At 42.6% G+C, this 18,214-nt stretch overlaps 1 protein-coding gene across 1 annotated transcript in view; it reads left to right on the plus strand.

Annotated features, from left to right (window-relative positions):
- Positions 1 to 18,214, plus strand: part of SUSD6 (sushi domain containing 6) — a 112,047-nt gene that overhangs the window by 51,506 nt on the left and 42,327 nt on the right. Inside the window, exon 2 of the mRNA XM_019551821.1 lies at positions 2,714 to 2,895. Coding sequence (XP_019407366.1) covers positions 2,775 to 2,895 — 121 coding nt within the window. The 5' untranslated portion in view covers positions 2,714 to 2,774. The remainder of the gene's footprint in view (positions 1 to 2,713; positions 2,896 to 18,214) is intronic.

An 18,214-nucleotide genomic window follows, 5' to 3' on the forward strand; every position in this document is an offset into this window, starting at 1 on the left:
TGGGGTCATTTGACCCCAGTATTCTTTCCTGCCATGGCAGAGGGTCGGACTAGATGATCTGCTCAGGTCCCTTCCGACCCTAGAAACTATGAAATGCTGCCTGATCTTGGGAGAAGAGAGACAATTTTGTGCTATGTAGCAGCTCATCAGATCAGAAACCAGGCTGTTGTCACTGCCAAGGATTTAATTCTCCTGTGTACTGTATTGTAGAGAATACAGTTTTCTGGCTGATCCCTGAAGGGCATACGGGGGAGTGTCTATACTTTTGTGACACTTGGGTGTAACTTGTTATATCAAGAAGGTTTCATTGAAATAGAGGGAGAAGGGGGAATTTGCAGTGGCCGATATTGATATAGGCAGAAAGGACACCCAAAATAATAAAATAAAGTAGTGCGTGCTGGCATGAGTTCCACAAGTTTAGTCATTGTTCTGACTCATGGAAGGCTGAGGTTGACTTGGCCATGTAGTAGAGTAGTTTGCATTTGTGCCCGTGCATTTTAAAACAAAAGTAAAGTCCTGTGCAATAGACACGACTGTTCTGGGGATGAGTGCATTTGCTGGCTGTTCAGGATCTCGCGCTCTCTGCTTATTGAGTATCTTGGCTTTCTCCCCAAGTTAAGGATTTTTTTTCATTCTAAATACAGTATAATCTTCCCTGAAAGAATTTTAACAGGTAACTGGCAGCAGCCGTCTTAATCCTTTTGGCACTGTGGAAGGAGAGAGCAGAGTGAAAAACATCAAGCTCTGATCCCTGAAACATGTCATAAATCCATTCTCACGCCACAACTATGACATGGTGGCTTCACACCCTCCCTCCCCCAGCTTATTGTCGTGAGTTCTGGGGTGCAGACAAAGAAGTGTCATGCTAGCAGCCTGCACTCGTGGGAAGATTCAGGCCTCTTAACGTGGCAGCTTAAGTCTTGACTTAAACCTGTACTTTGAGATGCCTTTTCCTGCCTTAAAACCTCAACTGCTGTTCTTACAGATCTATCAAACATTGTGTAATTTTCTTAGCTCCTTATTTTATTTTCAGTCACTAAGCTGTCTCCAAGATTAAACCAGCCTGTTCAGTTTCTGGCAATACTCATTTGCTTCAATTTTAACAGGGCACCTTAGTTAATAAGCTTTGCTGTCTTTCACATCTGTTACCAAATGTGCTTAAAACTACACGTTTCCTTCACTGTCAGTTGCATGGAAAGGACTGTTATTCAACTAATCAACATGAAAAATCCAAATTAATAACTCAGAAAAGAACCAAAGCGAAAGCAAACCCACTCTGGTACAGTGACCACATTCACTGAAGTGAAAACTCCTAGCTAAAAGCATTTTTCTTAAACTTACTTATTTATTTAAACAATATACATATTTATAAATCTAAAAAATATAATGGATCAAATACATATTGTATCCTCTGGACTGAGAAATGGGCATGGGGGAAAATCTTATTTCCTAAAGAGAATCATCCTCTGAAAATGTTCAGTATGTGGGGGAGAATATGTTGGAAAGGGCATGGAAGCAGGGAAGTCATGATTGTCTGTATAACCTTGCCTATTGTCGTGGTTACATTGTAAAAGATGCATATTAGTGAGCAAGGGGTGCTGAGGACTACAGTTCTGAATTTCTCAAGGGTTTTTGGAGACCCTTTGAGCAGTGTAGCAGTATCTTTGGATTTACACAAAATGTGACGAGTCTTGTGATATGAAGCCCTTGCATATAGACTGGAGTCATATTGTAGCCTTATTCCTTTGCATAAAATGGGGCTTCAACTTTGTGTTTTCCTTGATTTCCTAACAGCTCTTTGCCATTACAGCAGACTTTTGCATGCCTATCTTGTTTAAGTGTTGCAACAGGTGGCAGACTATTGGCTGCATCTCCCAATTCGCTAGCACAAGTGATGTCATATCCTTGAATTTTAATTGGCTGTGCTCTGTAATATGAAAACATTGCATCCAAGCATTGCAATCTACTTTTACATTCACTCCTTAGGAGCATGTGAGTATGTTCATGTTTATTGGGCTTGCCTAGTTTCCTCCAGAGGTTAAAGTTTTTACTTACCACAGGTGAAAGCATTTGAATGTATTTATTGTAGGTATATAGTCAGGTTTCACTGCTGTTTTTCTGAGACTTCTAAAAGCAGTGATTGTCTAGCAAAACTTTTATTTGAAATCCTATTTTGGGAAAGCTTTCCAGATGGAGTCTTTGGGATTGCCTTAAAACAGGGGTAAGGAGTAGGGTGCATATAATATTAAATGTAAGCCATACTTCTCTGTTACTTGTAGCTGAAAAATAGTAGTAGATTTGAACCAGAGGAAAGATGTAGACTTCAATATATCAGTTCCCATTCAGGTCGTCTTGCAAACTCCCCTTCTGTAAAATATGAGTTCATTTATTTAGTTGAGCTCTTGTACATGAGATACAGTTAGGTGTATTAGTCTGAATTCAAGTCAAGACTTTGTGTGTTGTTTTGCAGCATCTGATAAAATGAGCTTCAGCTCACAAAAGTTTGTGCCATATGTGTATATATAGGTGTGTGCATGCATGCACACTTTAGTTAGTGTGTAATGTGCAAATCTACCCTACCTTATTCTTGCATGAGAACAAGCATTACCTTTTTTTTGTATTCCTCTTGTGTCCTCCCTGCACTCCCCTGCTTCAGGTGTATAGGTCTTCCACAGCTAAGTGATGGTTCCATTTTTTTGTTTTTGTTTTGTAGACTGAATCACTCCCAACCAACCAGAACTCCTGAATTTTTCTAAGTCTTTGGAGGATAAAAGATGTGCCATGGAATGGTAGCACCAAAGAGCAGCCCAGGAGTGCCACTTGCTTTGACCAGTCATGGATTATTTCTTCCACTAGTTATCTTCAGTACATTCATTTTGGAGAGCCAGGCCTCAGGTAAGCAAAATCTTTACTCTGCCTCTTTATTTTACACTACTTTCCTCTGTGCAGGAAGGGGCAGAGAGAGAAATCATGTGTTTTACACATACTCTATGAGAATGGCAAATGGTAAGCGAAACGCATTATATGAACTCAGCCCTTTTGTATGTATTTGGTTACAACAGTACATATCTTCCTATTTTTGCCCTGTCTCTCTTAACCTTCCTCTTTACTTATATCAAGGGCAGTCAGGCATTTTAATAGTGTGAAGTACAACCTTTGTAGATAGATTCTTATGTAGAACTTCTCTTCATTGTGTCAGTTAGAGCAATTGCTCGTGTAGAATAGTAGTAGAAGTGTTTAATGTATTCTGAGCACTTAACCTGCATGGATATTGGGTCCAATATCCTGCTTCCAGGTCTCATTGAATGTCCCTGTAGTCCAGCACCAGCTTCTTATATGTATCAGTCACCTCTTCTGTTTTTCTCCACCAAGTGAAGAACTGGTGCTGGGCTACAGGGACATTCAATGAGTTCTATAGATAGATGTGAAGACAGACTTCAGTTGTTCAAAATATTATATATTATTATTTATTTATTATACAAATAATATATTATTTTATAACAATATAAATCTATTATAGGGAGAGGGATATTATTTTTTGTTGGTTTTTGGTTTTTAGGCAACTGCAGTCTGTCCTCATCTGTCTCATCTTGCTACCACCAGTAAAAATGTAACGCACTCTCCTTAGCCTCAAGCTGTCCAGTGTTCCCTGCGATTTGGTTCTGAAAGATACCATCCCTAAAACTGCAATTAGATATTGAAAAATCTTAATATGAGAGAGTAATTTGTTTGCAAATAATCAACAGACCTGCATAGGGCTATTGAACAGGAATAATAGTAATCTGTGCCACTGTTTACATTTTTTCGGTCCTATTGTTCAGCAACATTCAGTTATGTTATAGGAAGTAGCACTACTAAGCATTCAGTCTGCCACGGCAGAAAGTGCTGGAGCTGCACTGAATTTCTTTTCCTTCGCATGTTTTACCTGAAGACTTGAAACGAATTGTTGTAGACCAGGATATGACCTGCAAGCTGTATACACAGCTCATGGGACTGCATCATCTGGTTTGGATGTTGCAGCACTTAACACTGCCACTGCTCATCCTTCCACCAGATTTCTGGTTTGTGGAGAGCCCCATGGCCATCCCTGGATTTCCGGATCAGGCCTTGTGGGCCTGGATGAGTTGGGCATCACTGGTGTAGACCTATTGATCTAACGTGATCATGAGGTTTGTAGTATTTTTGCCCAGGTATGAAGGTTTTTTTTCTTCTAGGGAAGAGGGAGAGAATAGGAGTAGAGCAGGGGTGGGCAATTATTTTGTGTGGAGGGGCGCTTACTGAGTTTTGGCAAGCCATCGAAGGCCACATGATAGGCAGCTGGGGCAGATAAATATTAATTTTCTAAATTTTTTAGGGGCCCTTCAGGCCAGATAGAATGGCCTGGCAGGCCACATCTGGCCCCCCGGCTGCATTTTTCCCACCCCTAGAGTACAGCCTTGGTCAGCACTGGAACCTATAGAAAAAATGTTTTGGGGGGATTAGGTAGTTAGATACAGTAGGATGTGTGGGAGTGTGTGTGTTGAGATCCTGGTGTAGGAATTAAGAGAATTGCTGAGAAGGAAAGGAGGAGACAGTAGGCTTTGTGGTGCATAAGCAAGGAGGTACACCTGCAGCAGCCTGTCAGCCACGAGTAACATTAATGAGCAAGTGTGCCAAGGAGCTGAGATGCAGACAGATAAATAATGAATACAGGCAACTAGCTTGGAAAAATGGTAGTCTTCTCTCCCCTCCTCCCACCTCAGCATCCTCATTTTGTTTGCTTTGTTTAATGTTTGGGGAAGGAGCTTGGGGACCAGGGGTATTAAGATACAAACAGTTGCTTCGTAAAGACACTCTGTAATAACACTGCCTTGAAAGCTAGGGCAACTATAACATGCTTGGTAATTGCCACAAATGTGAAATGAATAGTTATGTTTGCATTGATAGAAATCTAGATGCGAGAGGCTCTCCTCCACACAGAAAGAGCTAAGGCAGAGGCTGTGGCTACTAGAGCAATGCATGCAACCTATATAATAGGCCATCATAAGTTGCGTAGTAGCATGGCCATTTCCTGTTTATCATCTATAAACTCTTTCACTTTAGTCCTTAGTAGCTAAGAATCTAGGTCTAGACAAGAACGCATTCTTCCTGCTGTGTGGGTGTATGCAGAGGAGAGATTCATTTCCAGTCAACTAGTGTCTGGTCCCTGCTTTGGTTTTAAACGGATTATATTCACAGAGGATTTAAAATGTTATATAAAAGATATACAAAATCTTAAATCCATGTATATAGAATATGCTGTTTGTCTTGGGCACTTCTCCAAATCCCAATGTGATAAATTGTTTGGTCAAAGCAGGCTATGGAGTGTGGAAAAGGGGGCGTTGAACTTGCAGGGCTCTCATTCAAGTAAACCTTACCTACCGTGGTATCTTGAAAATATCAGTCAAATAAATTACAGCTCTGTGATAAGCAAAGGACCCTTCCTTTTTGTGTCTTTGACAAAGCATATAGCAGAATTTACAGATTTGTTGGAATCTGATAGGGCTGTGCCATGAGTGCTTCTGCTGTGGGCTAGGGATGAACTTGGAGAGAAGCATTGCTGTCCAGCCTGTTGCAAGGGGGATATGTAGTTTGTTTTCTAATCTTTTGGACCTATTCTACCTCCCCTAGGTGGTTGGGTAAAAAGTGTTTTTAGAGCTAAACTATGGACTTTTAAAGGTAGTCTTAAGACTTATCATGGGAGAATTCTTTCCTTCTCCTCTCCTGTGTCCCTCCACATAATTTTTGGGGTGGGGAATTGGGCGAAAGGTGAAAGATTTTTTGATATATGGACTAAAAAAAAGATTTAGATTTTGTTCCGCCTATTCCATTTCCTGGTAGGGCTCATCTAGATTGTGGCCAGAGTATGGACCATAAGCTGGAGGAGGAGGAAGACTACCATTAGTCTCCTCAGCAGGAGGAGAGATTTGCTCTTTTATGAAGTGTGTTTCTTCACACTTTTTAAAGGCCCTTCCCTTGGCTATAGCATCCAAATTAGAGGGCCTTGTGTTTATGTCCCATTCACAGCACTCTTTTGTCTGACAGTTTTTATTTTTTGGAAGGGCAACAGTGGGCCATAACTTGTTTGTTAAATTAGGGTATAGTTCCTGAAACATTCTGAAAGCTTCATATGAAACATGATTTGAATGATGCAATCTCTAAGACTGTCTCCAAAAACCTAGGGGATTTTGATGGAAGGATGTAGTTAGCGCTGTTGGTGTGAAGTCAAGCAAACGTTAAAAACAGGCCAAGATTTCCCCAGACAAAACTTTTTGTTCTGGGATCCCACATTCTCCTATTCGTGAACTACTGAGAACTTGAAATAATTTGTCAGGGGGGGAGGTGAAGAGCAGGGAGAAAGTTAACTGCTGTTCAAGGGGCAAGTGTAAAGGACTGCCCTCCTCCTGCTTTGATGCCAGCTAATAAGGGTGCAGATAAACATGACAACTTTTGCACGATCTGGCCACAGAAAGCAGTTTATATATAGCTTTGACCAAACACAAGTGCACAGCTGACAGCTTCACAAATGGCTGATTGCGTGAAAATCTGACCCCTCATTGCATGTGGTATCACGATAAAGAGGTTTCAAAATGTAGTGTCTTTTGTAACTTGTCTGCAGAGCTTCCAAGTCTGTCCCTGTTTTCAGAATGGGAGGGGAGTGGGAAAGGGAGTGAAGGGAGTTCATTCTGGGGGCTTTTCAGCCCACCCCAGAGAATGGGGCAGGTATATTGGTGTCCTCCCAAGGTAGGAGGGCTCCAAATCGCCCACACCACCCTTCAGCACCAGCTGGGGAGCCCTAAGAACAAGTTCCCTGTGCCTCCTTCCCCAGCCTCCATTCTGAAAACAGCTGGCACTGGCAGAGAGCCTGGCCTTTACTGTGGGAACCTGACTGCAGGCTCTGGCCCAGCCTCCATTCCTCTCTTCCCTGGAACCAACAGTGAACTTCTGTTTGGTCTGAGGTAACTTAGTAACTCTGAACACATCAGAAAGTTCTGAGTTACACCTGTCTGCACCCCAGTAAACTCCTTGTTTGCTTCTAGCTTAAGGTGCAAATCTACCCTGGCTTCTGCCTGATTTTTGGTGGGTTACTCCTTGTGGGTGATGCCACTTACTGTTCTCAGAAAACATGTTGAAGGGTTCTAGGTCAATTGAATTGCTGTGTCAAAAGTTCTCCATTGAGTAAATGTCAGTATCCATAAAGCAAGCTCAGGCTTAAAGAGGCATTAAAAAAGGCAAGTCCAAATACATTTTTCATTTAATTTAAAGCCACTTTTCTTTGATCACAAGTAAAATATTGTGCAACTGGCTACCTATTTTTTTTTTTTTTTTTTTTTTAAATGAGGATCATCATTTTAAGATGATAAATTGAGCCTGAATAAACTGAGGCAGTTCCACACCTGTGTATTGTCCCTGATGCAGATGCAGCAAATGTGGTGCTGTTCCGAGCTTAGTTCAATGCCAAGGTTATAATGCACAAAAGCTCTTGGATACTGTTGAGTGATGTTTGCATCCCACTGAACAGCCAGTACGCTTCCTGCTTTGTCTTGTAAGCACAAATCCAAGGCATGAAGGGTTTCTGTTGGCTTAATGTTCTTTTGGAATATATACAAAGCAGAGATTTGCCTTGCCTTTATAATGATGAAGATGAAGTTGAAGGTGAATGTAGTAGATATGGAAACAAGGACATGATAGTATTGGCTAGACAGGTGGAACAATATGGGCCTGTTCAACATATAAGTAAATTCCCCCTATTTCTAACTTGCATATATTATGTCAAGGCTAGAGATTGGAGAGTGTACAGATTGGTGACGTGCAACAGGTATAACTTATTCCAAGAGAGGTAGTTAGCCATGTTAGTCTGAAGTCAGGCAGAAGACAGGGTAGAGATTCAAATAACTATCCTTATTGTGATAGCCTGCTTTGTGCATGTCCCTTCATAGCATTTAATGGAGTGAGCTCTGGCTTACAAAAACTTATGCTTCTCTGGTTTAATTAGTCTCCAAGGTGCACCTTTACCCTGTATTCCAGGAGATCGCTGATCAAATGCATGAATGCAAAAGGTGCTAGTACTTGTGGTAGTTGCTTTCATGTGGGAACAGGTCCAAAAGACCCAAATTAGATTGCTGAGACATGCTCTTGCTGATGCTCCTAGCAAGATAGGAAATCATTTAATAAAGTTCTGTTAATCAGTTTGCATGTTTCTAGGGGAAAAGTTAATGCTTTGCTAGCGGTCCTGGATTTATATCCTTGTATCCACTTGAAGTGGAGGGAATGTTTGTGAACTGAATTATTATTGCTACATTCTGATGAGAAATGGGGAATTATTAGTAGTTGCAGAGTCTGGTTCCTAGACACCTAATTGTGGTTCAGCCTTGGGCTACCTTTTGTCTGTCATCCTGTGTAAAGCAGGGAAACAAATTCCTGTGGCTCCTTTATGGTGGGGAGTAAGACCAGCTTCATTTGGTCTGAGGCGTGTGCAGAGTTTTAAAGTATTTTGTAGTGCTGTAGCATTTAATTCAGAAAGATCCAAAGTCAACTGAAGAAAGCTCACAGAGGAAGACATGATCCTGTTTATTTTGTACCCAGTGTTCTCAGTTAGTAGACCTACGGTAGACCACAACTCAAACTGGACCGGCAACTTGAAATCCTCCTTTTTTTTTCTTTTTTCCAGTAGAGTTGTCCCTCATTCCTCACTTTCAAAGTTCACAGACGAGACTAGGTGATAATGCCTTCTGGAGGCTGTCAATCTTGGCTTTCTGAAAATACCACATCTAGCAGTAAAGTTCTCCATTTATATTTAAAAAAAAAAAAACCACACAAAAAACTGTATTGGGTTTTGTTTTTTGTTTTTTTAGGGAAAAGGAGAATTCTTGAAGAGGCAGGCAAGACATTTAAAGTGGTAAAATCTGAACTGCATGGCATCCAAAGTGTGACATGATCCATCCATGTCAATTAGGAAGCCTAGCTTAGATGTAAAGAGAATGGAAGGATGATAAAGCATAACTAAAAATTAGCCTTTAGGGCTAATTATACAGTTCTGACTCTTGGAGGACCTGCTGTCTCAAGAGGAGTCTTCCTCCTGTCTCATCATCACACTTATTTTACTACCTGGTAATCATTAGCCTGTTACAAACGAAAATCCTAAATGCAGAGGAGACGGACAAGGTTCTTTGGGTAGATCTGATATCTTTTATTAGACCAACTAAATAGTTGGAAAAATTGTTCTTTGCAAGCTTTTGGGCACCAGCAACCTTCAGGCATGGGAGAGTTTGCTGATGTTTTGTGTGCTCTCCTTTGTGCTTGTATGTATTGGCTTCAATTTTATTCAATATGTTGGTCTATGTCCTTAGACCAACACGGCTACAACCAACAGCCCTTGAGGAAACTTAGTAATTTTAATGGCAGTAAGTAAGCTTTGTATTGTGAGCCATGCTCACCCAGCACAGGAGGAGGCGATCTGCATTGATTTGTGTAGCTGCTCCTTAAAGAATGTGTTCAGTTTCTTCCATTTGAGAAAAGAGGCAAAACTTTCCAGGCGGTTCCTCATATGGGACACATGGCTGGTGAGGACAAACTAAGGCAAAAAAAAAATCACCTTTCATTTCCTCTTACCAAAGCAAGGGGGTGTGGGGATTTGTTGCATGATTGTGGGTTTGTAATATTTACTGCTCTTCATTTCCTGTGTTCAGAACCGGTATTTCTTCTTGAACCCTTTTCTCATGCAAATAACATAAGGTTTGGAAGGGAAGTAGAGAGATGTGGTTGTTTCCTTTGTACTGGTAGGGAACAGATTTTTTTTTTTTTTAATGTAGTCTGTTTCCTTACCAAACTTGACTAAAACATGAGTTATTTTACTTGTCCTTTCATCAGATATATGCCATATTTTCTCACATATGATACGAACCTTTTCTCCTCAGAACTGGGATGCTTCTTATTAAGCAGGGAAGCTGTTTTCACTGAAAAAAGAAGCATGCTTGGGTACACTGAGCATGCCATGCAGCTGCCAAGTTGGCTGCTGCTTGTCTGGCTCAGCAAGCTAAAGGGGCAGAGAGTCCTGTGCTAACCTTTTCAGTCATAGCTATTGAATGAGCACTGTGGCTTGTCCCTAAAGTAGCTCATAGTATCCTCATGAGGCTTATGATGTGGAGCTTCATGGAGCTCATATAAAGAACTACTTACACAGGCCAGCTGGTGGCCTGTGGGATCACACTCGCACAGGAATTTTCTGCTGCCTGCTGCCTCACCCATACTGTCTCCTGGGATGGCTTCCTGGACACTTGGTTTCCAGATGGGCTTACCCGATTGGCTGTGACTCCGAAAATATCATCCCCCCCCCCCTTTTACATTCTGCCTTCCAAAAACAAGGTGCATATTTTATTTGGGGGTATGTGGTATATGAGAAAATACAGTATATGGCGCTCTGTGTGTATGGAGGGAAGCTATGAGTATATAGTTATGACTGTAGATATTACTATAGATATAACATGTCCCCAAAAAAGGGGATCTTACTGATTTTTTCCCCCCCCCCCCACCTTGGGGTCCATAGGGAATAGGAGTGAGAAGGAAGAGAGGCAATGAACATTTCAGAACTTCGTTTTAACTTCTAAATTGTGTATGCAGTTGTGCTTGAGCCATTGGCATATTGAATGTGAACAGAGTTTAACTTCTGGTAACACTGTGCTCGCTGGCCTAGAAACCTGTCTTTTTAGAGTAACTCAGAGAGCAACCAGGACCCCCTGGATCAGCTTGTTGGGAAGTTAGAAATTAGAGAGTTTTTAGTTCCTGAGGAAACCCAAACCTTTTGGACCAATGGATGACTGTTGTCTCTTAATTCCTTGTAGACAGACCTGCGTTTTTGTTGTCAAACTTCTGTGGAAGAAGGCAGCATGGTAATATGTAATATGAACTGTGGACTGCTTGACGTGGCCTGCTGGGCCCCCTGTCAATCCACTGACCTTTGTTGTAGAGGAAGGTATGTGAGTACTGTGGCTCGCACCTCTTTAAAAGAATGCAAGGGCACCTCTGGTCCTGGGTCTCTCTGCAAGGGTACCAGAACAAGCACACTGGTGCTTTCTTTGTTCACTGCAAGCCAGGCTGGCAAAGCAAACTTGCGTCACTAGTAAACTTTTTTTGCACATTGTAATCCTGGTACTTGCTCTTCAGTTTGAAAATCTTCCCAAGTTCAGGCTTGTTTCTGAAATTCATGGAAGCACATTCTGACCGTGAAACTTGAGAAAAGCTGCCTTAGCTGGGTAACCCTGTTACATGTCTTTGGATGCTGCCTCATGACTTTGGCTGCCTAGATTGTTTATCTAGGCAGCTGAGTCATTCCTGTTAGGTAGTGGTAGATAGGATCATTTCACCCACCATCACTTTTTTTTTATTGGCTTTCTGTCTTCTCTGCCTCTCCCTTTCCCTTTCCCCCCACCCTTTCCATAGTGGCTTGTAGTGGGGGGCACAGCCTACTGCTGCCGCCAGCTTCTGTGGCAGCTTCTCACTGCTTGCAAACCCCCCACCCCCTCCCGCTGACATCGACATCAGTTTCTGCAGGTGGTTGCCGCTCACCACCCCACTGCTGACACTGTGCCCCCCACAGTCTTGGGAGGCACCAGTTGTTCATGCCCCTTTTCCCCACTGATTCTTTCTCCTCCCAACTTCCTATTCACAAGTCAGCCTCAGTCTCACTGAGGCCAAGTTTTAACACAGGTGAGGAGCAATTTTAGTGTCAGATTACAGGTGTGACAGGTGAGGCCCTCCCTGCCCCACTTAAATAGTGTGCACTTGGCTGCCCTGAAGTGGTAGGATGTGCAGATGAGGGGTAGACATTTGGGTGACCAGATTGGGACTGTACTTACAGACTGTGTCTACAGGAAAAATAGAACCCAGTGATGGAGACTGGGTAGCAGAGTCTCAGGGTACAAACATTTTTGCCATGTCAGTCTCTAAAAAAAACCCAGCAAAACCCCTAGAGTCCTTTTCGGACTTATTTTTAACTTCGCAACCAGCTTTTCCCCTCAGGCCCATGAGCTTCTGATTCTACAGGGAGCTGGGTTGGATCAGGAGAGTAAGCAAATTATATACTTCCAGCCTTGAAAGGAGTGGTGTGGAAGCTTTTGAAAGGAGAATGAGTCATCCCTGTAGGTGGAGTGCTGGGTTAGATTTAATTGCAGGCTAGATCACATGAAAATCTGTTGTTTCTGAGCCGAGGGGGAATAAATGAGCCATGCAGCCCCCATTTATTAAAATGATCCTCTGTGAGAGAGAGAGAGTGCCAGAGGCGCACAGGCTGAGGAAAAGGGCAAGGGAAAGAGACTGCTTAGTCACAGAGGTAATTCCACATATGTTGTAAGCTTCATTTGCATCCTCATGTGTCTGTGTATGGAAGCTACTAAAAAAGAAGTGCCTCAGTGCATGACTTCCTTCTCTGCAGTCCTGGTGTTCATAATTCTGTGTCCATTTTGTTTTATAAGAGTGGAGCGTAGGACAGAAGATCTCCAGTGGAAGCACATGCCAGAGTTAAGCAGGGGGGTTACAAAAGAGGCTGCTTAAATCTTGCATGCTCTGTTTACTCCCTATTTAAAAGCAGAATGGAGAATTGATCTCTGCAGTATATCTGTTACTTCTGGAAGATAGTGTGTTTGGGGTTTTTTGTCCTCTTCTTTCAGCATCTGACATTCCTCTTTTTGTTTAGCTTTTAACAAAGAAAGCAGTTGTCAGCCTAGTTTAGGCCTGAGCACTCTTGCCTTTTTAGAAGTACCTATAAATACCACTGTTGGAGGATGCCTTTTTTGCCTCTTCAGCAACCAAACGGGCAGGGAGCGTGGTACTACTGTTATGTGTAAGAGAAGCTAGCAATGAGAAAACTGGGGTGCTTGCTGTCCCAATATGAAGCTGCGTTGGCAATATCCTCTAAAAAGATGTCCTGTTCTCCCTGGGGCTACTCATCTCTTTTTGCTGAGCACTGCTTTCACGCTACCCTGTCCCACTTAAGCACCTTTTGCTACCCATGTACCAGGAACAAACTAAAGCAATGGCCACCTTTTATATTCTTAGGGTTAAGGTTGTCTGCTTTTAGAAAAGAATATTGTTTAGAAAAGAATAAACGGTAGGATCAAGAATATGGAGCTTTTTGCAGTTAGCAGAGGTACAGCAATGTGATAAAACAGAGCTTGACCAATTTGGAGTTATAGGAAGGAGATGGAATGGAAGTTGAAAGAAGGAAACTGGAAAGATGAGCTACTGGGGTGGATGAAGGAGGGGGCTTGTTTTTGAAAGTGTGTGTTTGGGTGCGGGGGAGGAAAGATAGAAGAAGAGAGAGTGAATGATTGGGTTTCACACATGGAGATGCAAAAAGGATCCCAGTAGCTTAAAAAGCCAATTAGTGGCTCAAACTGTAAGCAGTGTAAGTACAGAAATATAGGAGGTGTTTAATTTTAGTTATTCAAGTAGAGAATTAGAGTAGAAGGGATGAGAATTGTTCATCCCAAGGGCATACAATTCTAACATTTAGTTTTTTAATGATTAGTTAAGGTTGCATTAATACAGAAGGATGCATAATTATTCCTTTATAGCAGTGGTGGTTAACTCTGGCCCTGTGGGCCAGATGTATGTGCCACAGGTCTGGTCCACAGGCCAGACTGGGTCCTGCATGGGGGGTCCCAAATAAGACCAGGAATTGGGTCTAGCCCACAGACTGGGGGTTGAACAGTCCTGCTTTATAGCTGCCTTCTTGGGAGACTCTGTTCTATGGCTGTGCTGGCAGAGATTTGCAGGGATTGTAAAACTGGATTTGATGCTTCAAGTTCCAAAGTTCAAAGCATGTGCTGTGAAATTAAGGGAGACTCATGAAAGGCTGAAGCCTTTTTATTAGGGGTAGAAACAAGGGCAGGGTAATGCAAGGGAACCAATAACTGGAGATCTGCCATCTGCTATCTTAAGTGCCCAGAAATCATTGCCATACATAAGTTGGGGAGTGAGTTTGAATGGCATTATGATGACAGCTGAATGTGAAATGAGGAGTAAGAAGGAACTGGAAGGGGAAGCTGGAGCTCTGTTTAAATGGATGTGTTGTGCTTTTACAAAAGGTTCTGTTAACTTTGTTTGCTTTCCAATAAACTCATTGTCAGATGCTTTTTACATGGTCTCTTGTCCATTTTCCATTGGCCACCTTAGTCACTTTTTCTACATTAGGGTTTTTTTCCCCCTGAAACTACAAAAATCCCAAGCATCTAGATGGGGCCCTAGTGTAGATATGTTAAAAGATTTAACGTAATTAAAAAGCCCCTGGAACCTGTCATCGCAAACAAAATTCTAGAATAGACAATAACTTGGCTGTAGGGTGAAGGAAGTTACTTCCTAATGGCACAGGAGATTTTAAAAAACTGCAGCTGACTGTCTTGTTCATGCATCAGCACAAGTAGACGGTCCAGCCAAGAGAATTTTTATGTACTGTTGAAGAATCAACAGAGGGATTCCTGCTTAGGACTGGCTCTACTATTGTGCACCACAAAGATGGATACTATTTTTTCCTTCAGAGAGTTCTGGGGTTACTACCCACTAGCTCATGTATTTCAAATGGTTCATATTTTAGGTCTAATACAGATTGAGAAGGGAGCTGTTTTCTTAAAAATTGCTGATGCTGTTCAGTCATGTCTTGTGTTGAATTGCGGGCTTGCTGTCCTTGCAACGCAGCTCCATTCTTTAGAGCGAGTAAGAGGACATGGGCCTGACATTTGGCAGTGTCACAGTGAATAGTTTAATATTTCCTTCTCTTTCTGTTGTTGTTTTGACTTCCCTACGGAAAGTACCGACACACTTCTCATTAAGCTATAAAATATACTTTTAACGTCAGTCAGTCTGGTTTCAGGAGGCCGGCCTGGGCCCAAAGACAAGCTGTTTTAGAGCAAGTTTCATGTTTCAGGATTGGAGATTTAAAGCATTTAAAAAAAAAAAAAAAATTGGCAAAAATCACAAGACTCAAATAATTTTTGAAGCTTTTTTAATAGCCTGTTGTTGTTGGAGTCTCTTTCACACTGTCAAGTTTTATGCCATGTGATTTTTACCAATGTCTGCAAATGTCAGGGAAAAAAATTAAGCTGAAAGCTGAGACTCACGTGATCATAAGTCTATGCGCTTGGACTGTAAGAATGCCAGATACTGTAAGATGCTCAATGAAAATATGAGAACTGGCAATGTTGAGGTTCTCTTCATGTTCCCTTTGTCCCCTTCCAGCTTCTGGGTGGAGGTTTAATCGCATGGCAGATGCAGCTTACATGTTCTCTTAAAACAGTTAAAACAGTTTAAGCATGCTAGCTAAATCCAAAATTGTCCATTAATCTTCAGCCAGGTTTGCATGCTTTTGATCTCCTTTTTCTTACATATGGCCCACTGACAGATATTCAGTTAAGGCCATGATGGGATGTGAATTGCAGTCCCAACAGTTGTGCTTCCTGTCATGCCACATGTGCACAGCAGGAGGTGCAATTGTGTGATCAGAGATCAAATCCCAATTGCGCCCTATTTTTGGTGCAGGGGGAGCCTGGGGTCATGATTTTTCAAGTGGCAAGCCAGGTGCCTGGTGCTCCCATGGTTGGGAGTGCCAATCGGCTGACTGGCATGCTTAGCTGTGAGAGTGCATGGGAGCCCTTCAAGGCTCCAGTGCCTTCCCATGGCTGGGAAGGCTGTCAGCTGGTCACTGCTGGCTATGTATTCAATTGATGGCACAATGGGAACCAGCCACAAAGTTATCATGTACTTTGTATAATAACTGTATGGCTTAATCCTTGTTTTATCACACCATGAATTGGATGATCATTTGGCTGGGTTACGACTTAAAATATGATTAATTGGTTAATCATGTTTTAAGTAGCATGTCTGCCAAGGACCAGGGTTACTTCTCTGGTGCTTACTCGTACTTCTTGCCTTGAAGTCAAGGTGCTTCTTACGGCTGTGCAAAGCTTAGGTCTCTGGTTCGATTCGGCGGCGAAATCTCCAAATCCAAATTGAATCAGGAGACCCATTAATCTCTTCAAATCGATTCAGAAGCCTCTGATTTGATTTGGAGAGATTGGGCCATAGACAGCTTTATATGCTTTTTTTTTTTTCCTCTCTCTCTACATATCTCAAGGTACCAGGTGCAACTCATGAATGCTGAGATGGTGGGACAGATGGAGTGTCCAATGAGAGTGCAGGGAGGTCCTCTGTGCACTCGCTGGCAGATCTGGAAGTGGATCAGAAGTACTTTTGGTCCACTTCTGGGTCTGCCATGGAGAGTGCGGGGGACCCCCTTGCCCCCCAGCTCAACCACTGGTGCCTCCTGGGTCTGGGGGGGCACTCAGGGTCCCCCAGCAGCTGATCGCAGAGCCAGGGGAGTGCGGGAGGCTTTCCATGCACTAAGTGGCAGACCCAAAAGTGCTTCCGGCCCACTGCCAAGCACGCACCCCCACCCCCGGTACCTCGAGGTACGTAGAAAAAACATAAAGCTGTGTCTATGGCCAAGTCGCTGATTCTCTGAATCGGCATCAAATCTTCAGATTTGGATTTGGCTGAATCAAATCAGGACAGTGATCCAAATCAGCTAATTGAATCACTGTCCCCCAAATCGGACTGAATCCAAATTGAATATGGCCTTCTTTGCACACCCCTACTACTTCTGTAGCAGAGAAGTAGACCCATCTTCCTTTTATCCAGCAGCAAGGAGAACCCAGGTTCTCTGTAAGCTGGCTAAGCTCTTGGACCAGACCATTAAGTTTTGCACTACTATAATGCTGTTGGAGTGAACCATCAGCATGGCTGATCTGAGGCTAAGCAATACCACCTGAATAAACTGATCTCTGTTGCAGCGGTTCCCAAACTCTGACACATTGCACACCACCAATTTAAAACAATACAACCTTATCACCAGCAAATTTTTGTCATATAAAGTAATTATAATAAATCTGTTGATGCATATGACTGACAGATTGTCTGTGTACTACTGGTGGTACCCGTACCACAGATTGGGAACTGCTGCTCAAGAGTAGGCTGCTAAACAGTATTGCTGTTCTTAACATGTTGTACAGTTTTTCACCTCTTATCCTTGTGTAAAAAAAAAAGTGCACTTTCCTGGAGGTTTACCTGCTGGTCCTTTTGGATGTTCTCTTACCTTCACTGGTTTTTATTTCTTTTAAGAAGATTTGACTTATTTTTTTTTCTAAATGGCTTTTGTCTTTTGAGGACAAATTAATGTACCTACGAGTATGTGTACAGAATTTACAATTCATTTGCTGTAAGTTTTCCAACCATCTTTATCACCAAGGTAATAGTGCATTACATGGAAAATGTTAGTATTAGTATTGCATTTTTTATGATTCTTCAAAGGCAGTTTGAAGAAGTGTCCTTTGTGCTTGGAGTGTCAGGTAATGAGGCTTGGGAAGGTCCCTAGTTCTATGGTCTCACGCTGCCCCCCATGCTTGTAGGTGTCTGCACTGCTGATGAGGTATCCTGCTGCATTCTTCACCAATTAATTTCCCAAGGGCTGAAGGCTTTGTTCCTGTGCAGTTGTATTGCCCAAATGGAAGGTAACAGTTGTGCAGAACTGTGGTCCAGTCGTTGCCTGGTGTTCCCTAGCAACTGAGAGATGCTGGAGTGTGCTACTCGGGCTTCTCCTGTACAATCTTAATGTGGGAAAGAAAACCAGAAACTCCTGAGTTAAACTGACCTGACTGCATCGAGGTGTATGCCTACAACCAGAGAAGATAGCCTTGTGTTTGCAACTCTCAGCATAACCTGCATTTTGCTAGGGTTCACTTTTTTTAATTGGCTCTTCCTCAACCTCATCTCATCCAAGTGCTGGGCTTACTGAGCAGTGTTTTGGGGCTTTTTTTGTATGCTGAGATCTGATGAAGGATGAGTAGAGTTGCATGTCATCAGCAGGTTGATGGCATTTGAGTCTGTTAGCTGACCTGTTTGCCTTGGCTGCTTGTTGATGCTCAGTGGGATCAAAAGATCATAGTTTCTAGGGTTGGAAGGGACCTGAGCAGATCATCTAGTCTGACCCCCTGCCATGGCAGGAACGATGTTCATCTAACCTCCTCTTAAACAACCCCAGGGTAGGAGCCTGTACCACTTCTCTTGGAAGCTGGTTCCAGACCCTAGCCACCCTGACTGAAGTAGCACCTCCTGATATCTAACCTAAACCTACCCTCTGCCAGCTTGT

The sequence above is a fragment of the Crocodylus porosus genome, unplaced genomic scaffold, assembly GCF_001723895.1.
Source record: "Crocodylus porosus isolate Cpor-Errol unplaced genomic scaffold, CroPor_comp1, whole genome shotgun sequence".
Lineage (NCBI taxonomy): Eukaryota > Metazoa > Chordata > Crocodylia > Crocodylidae > Crocodylus > Crocodylus porosus.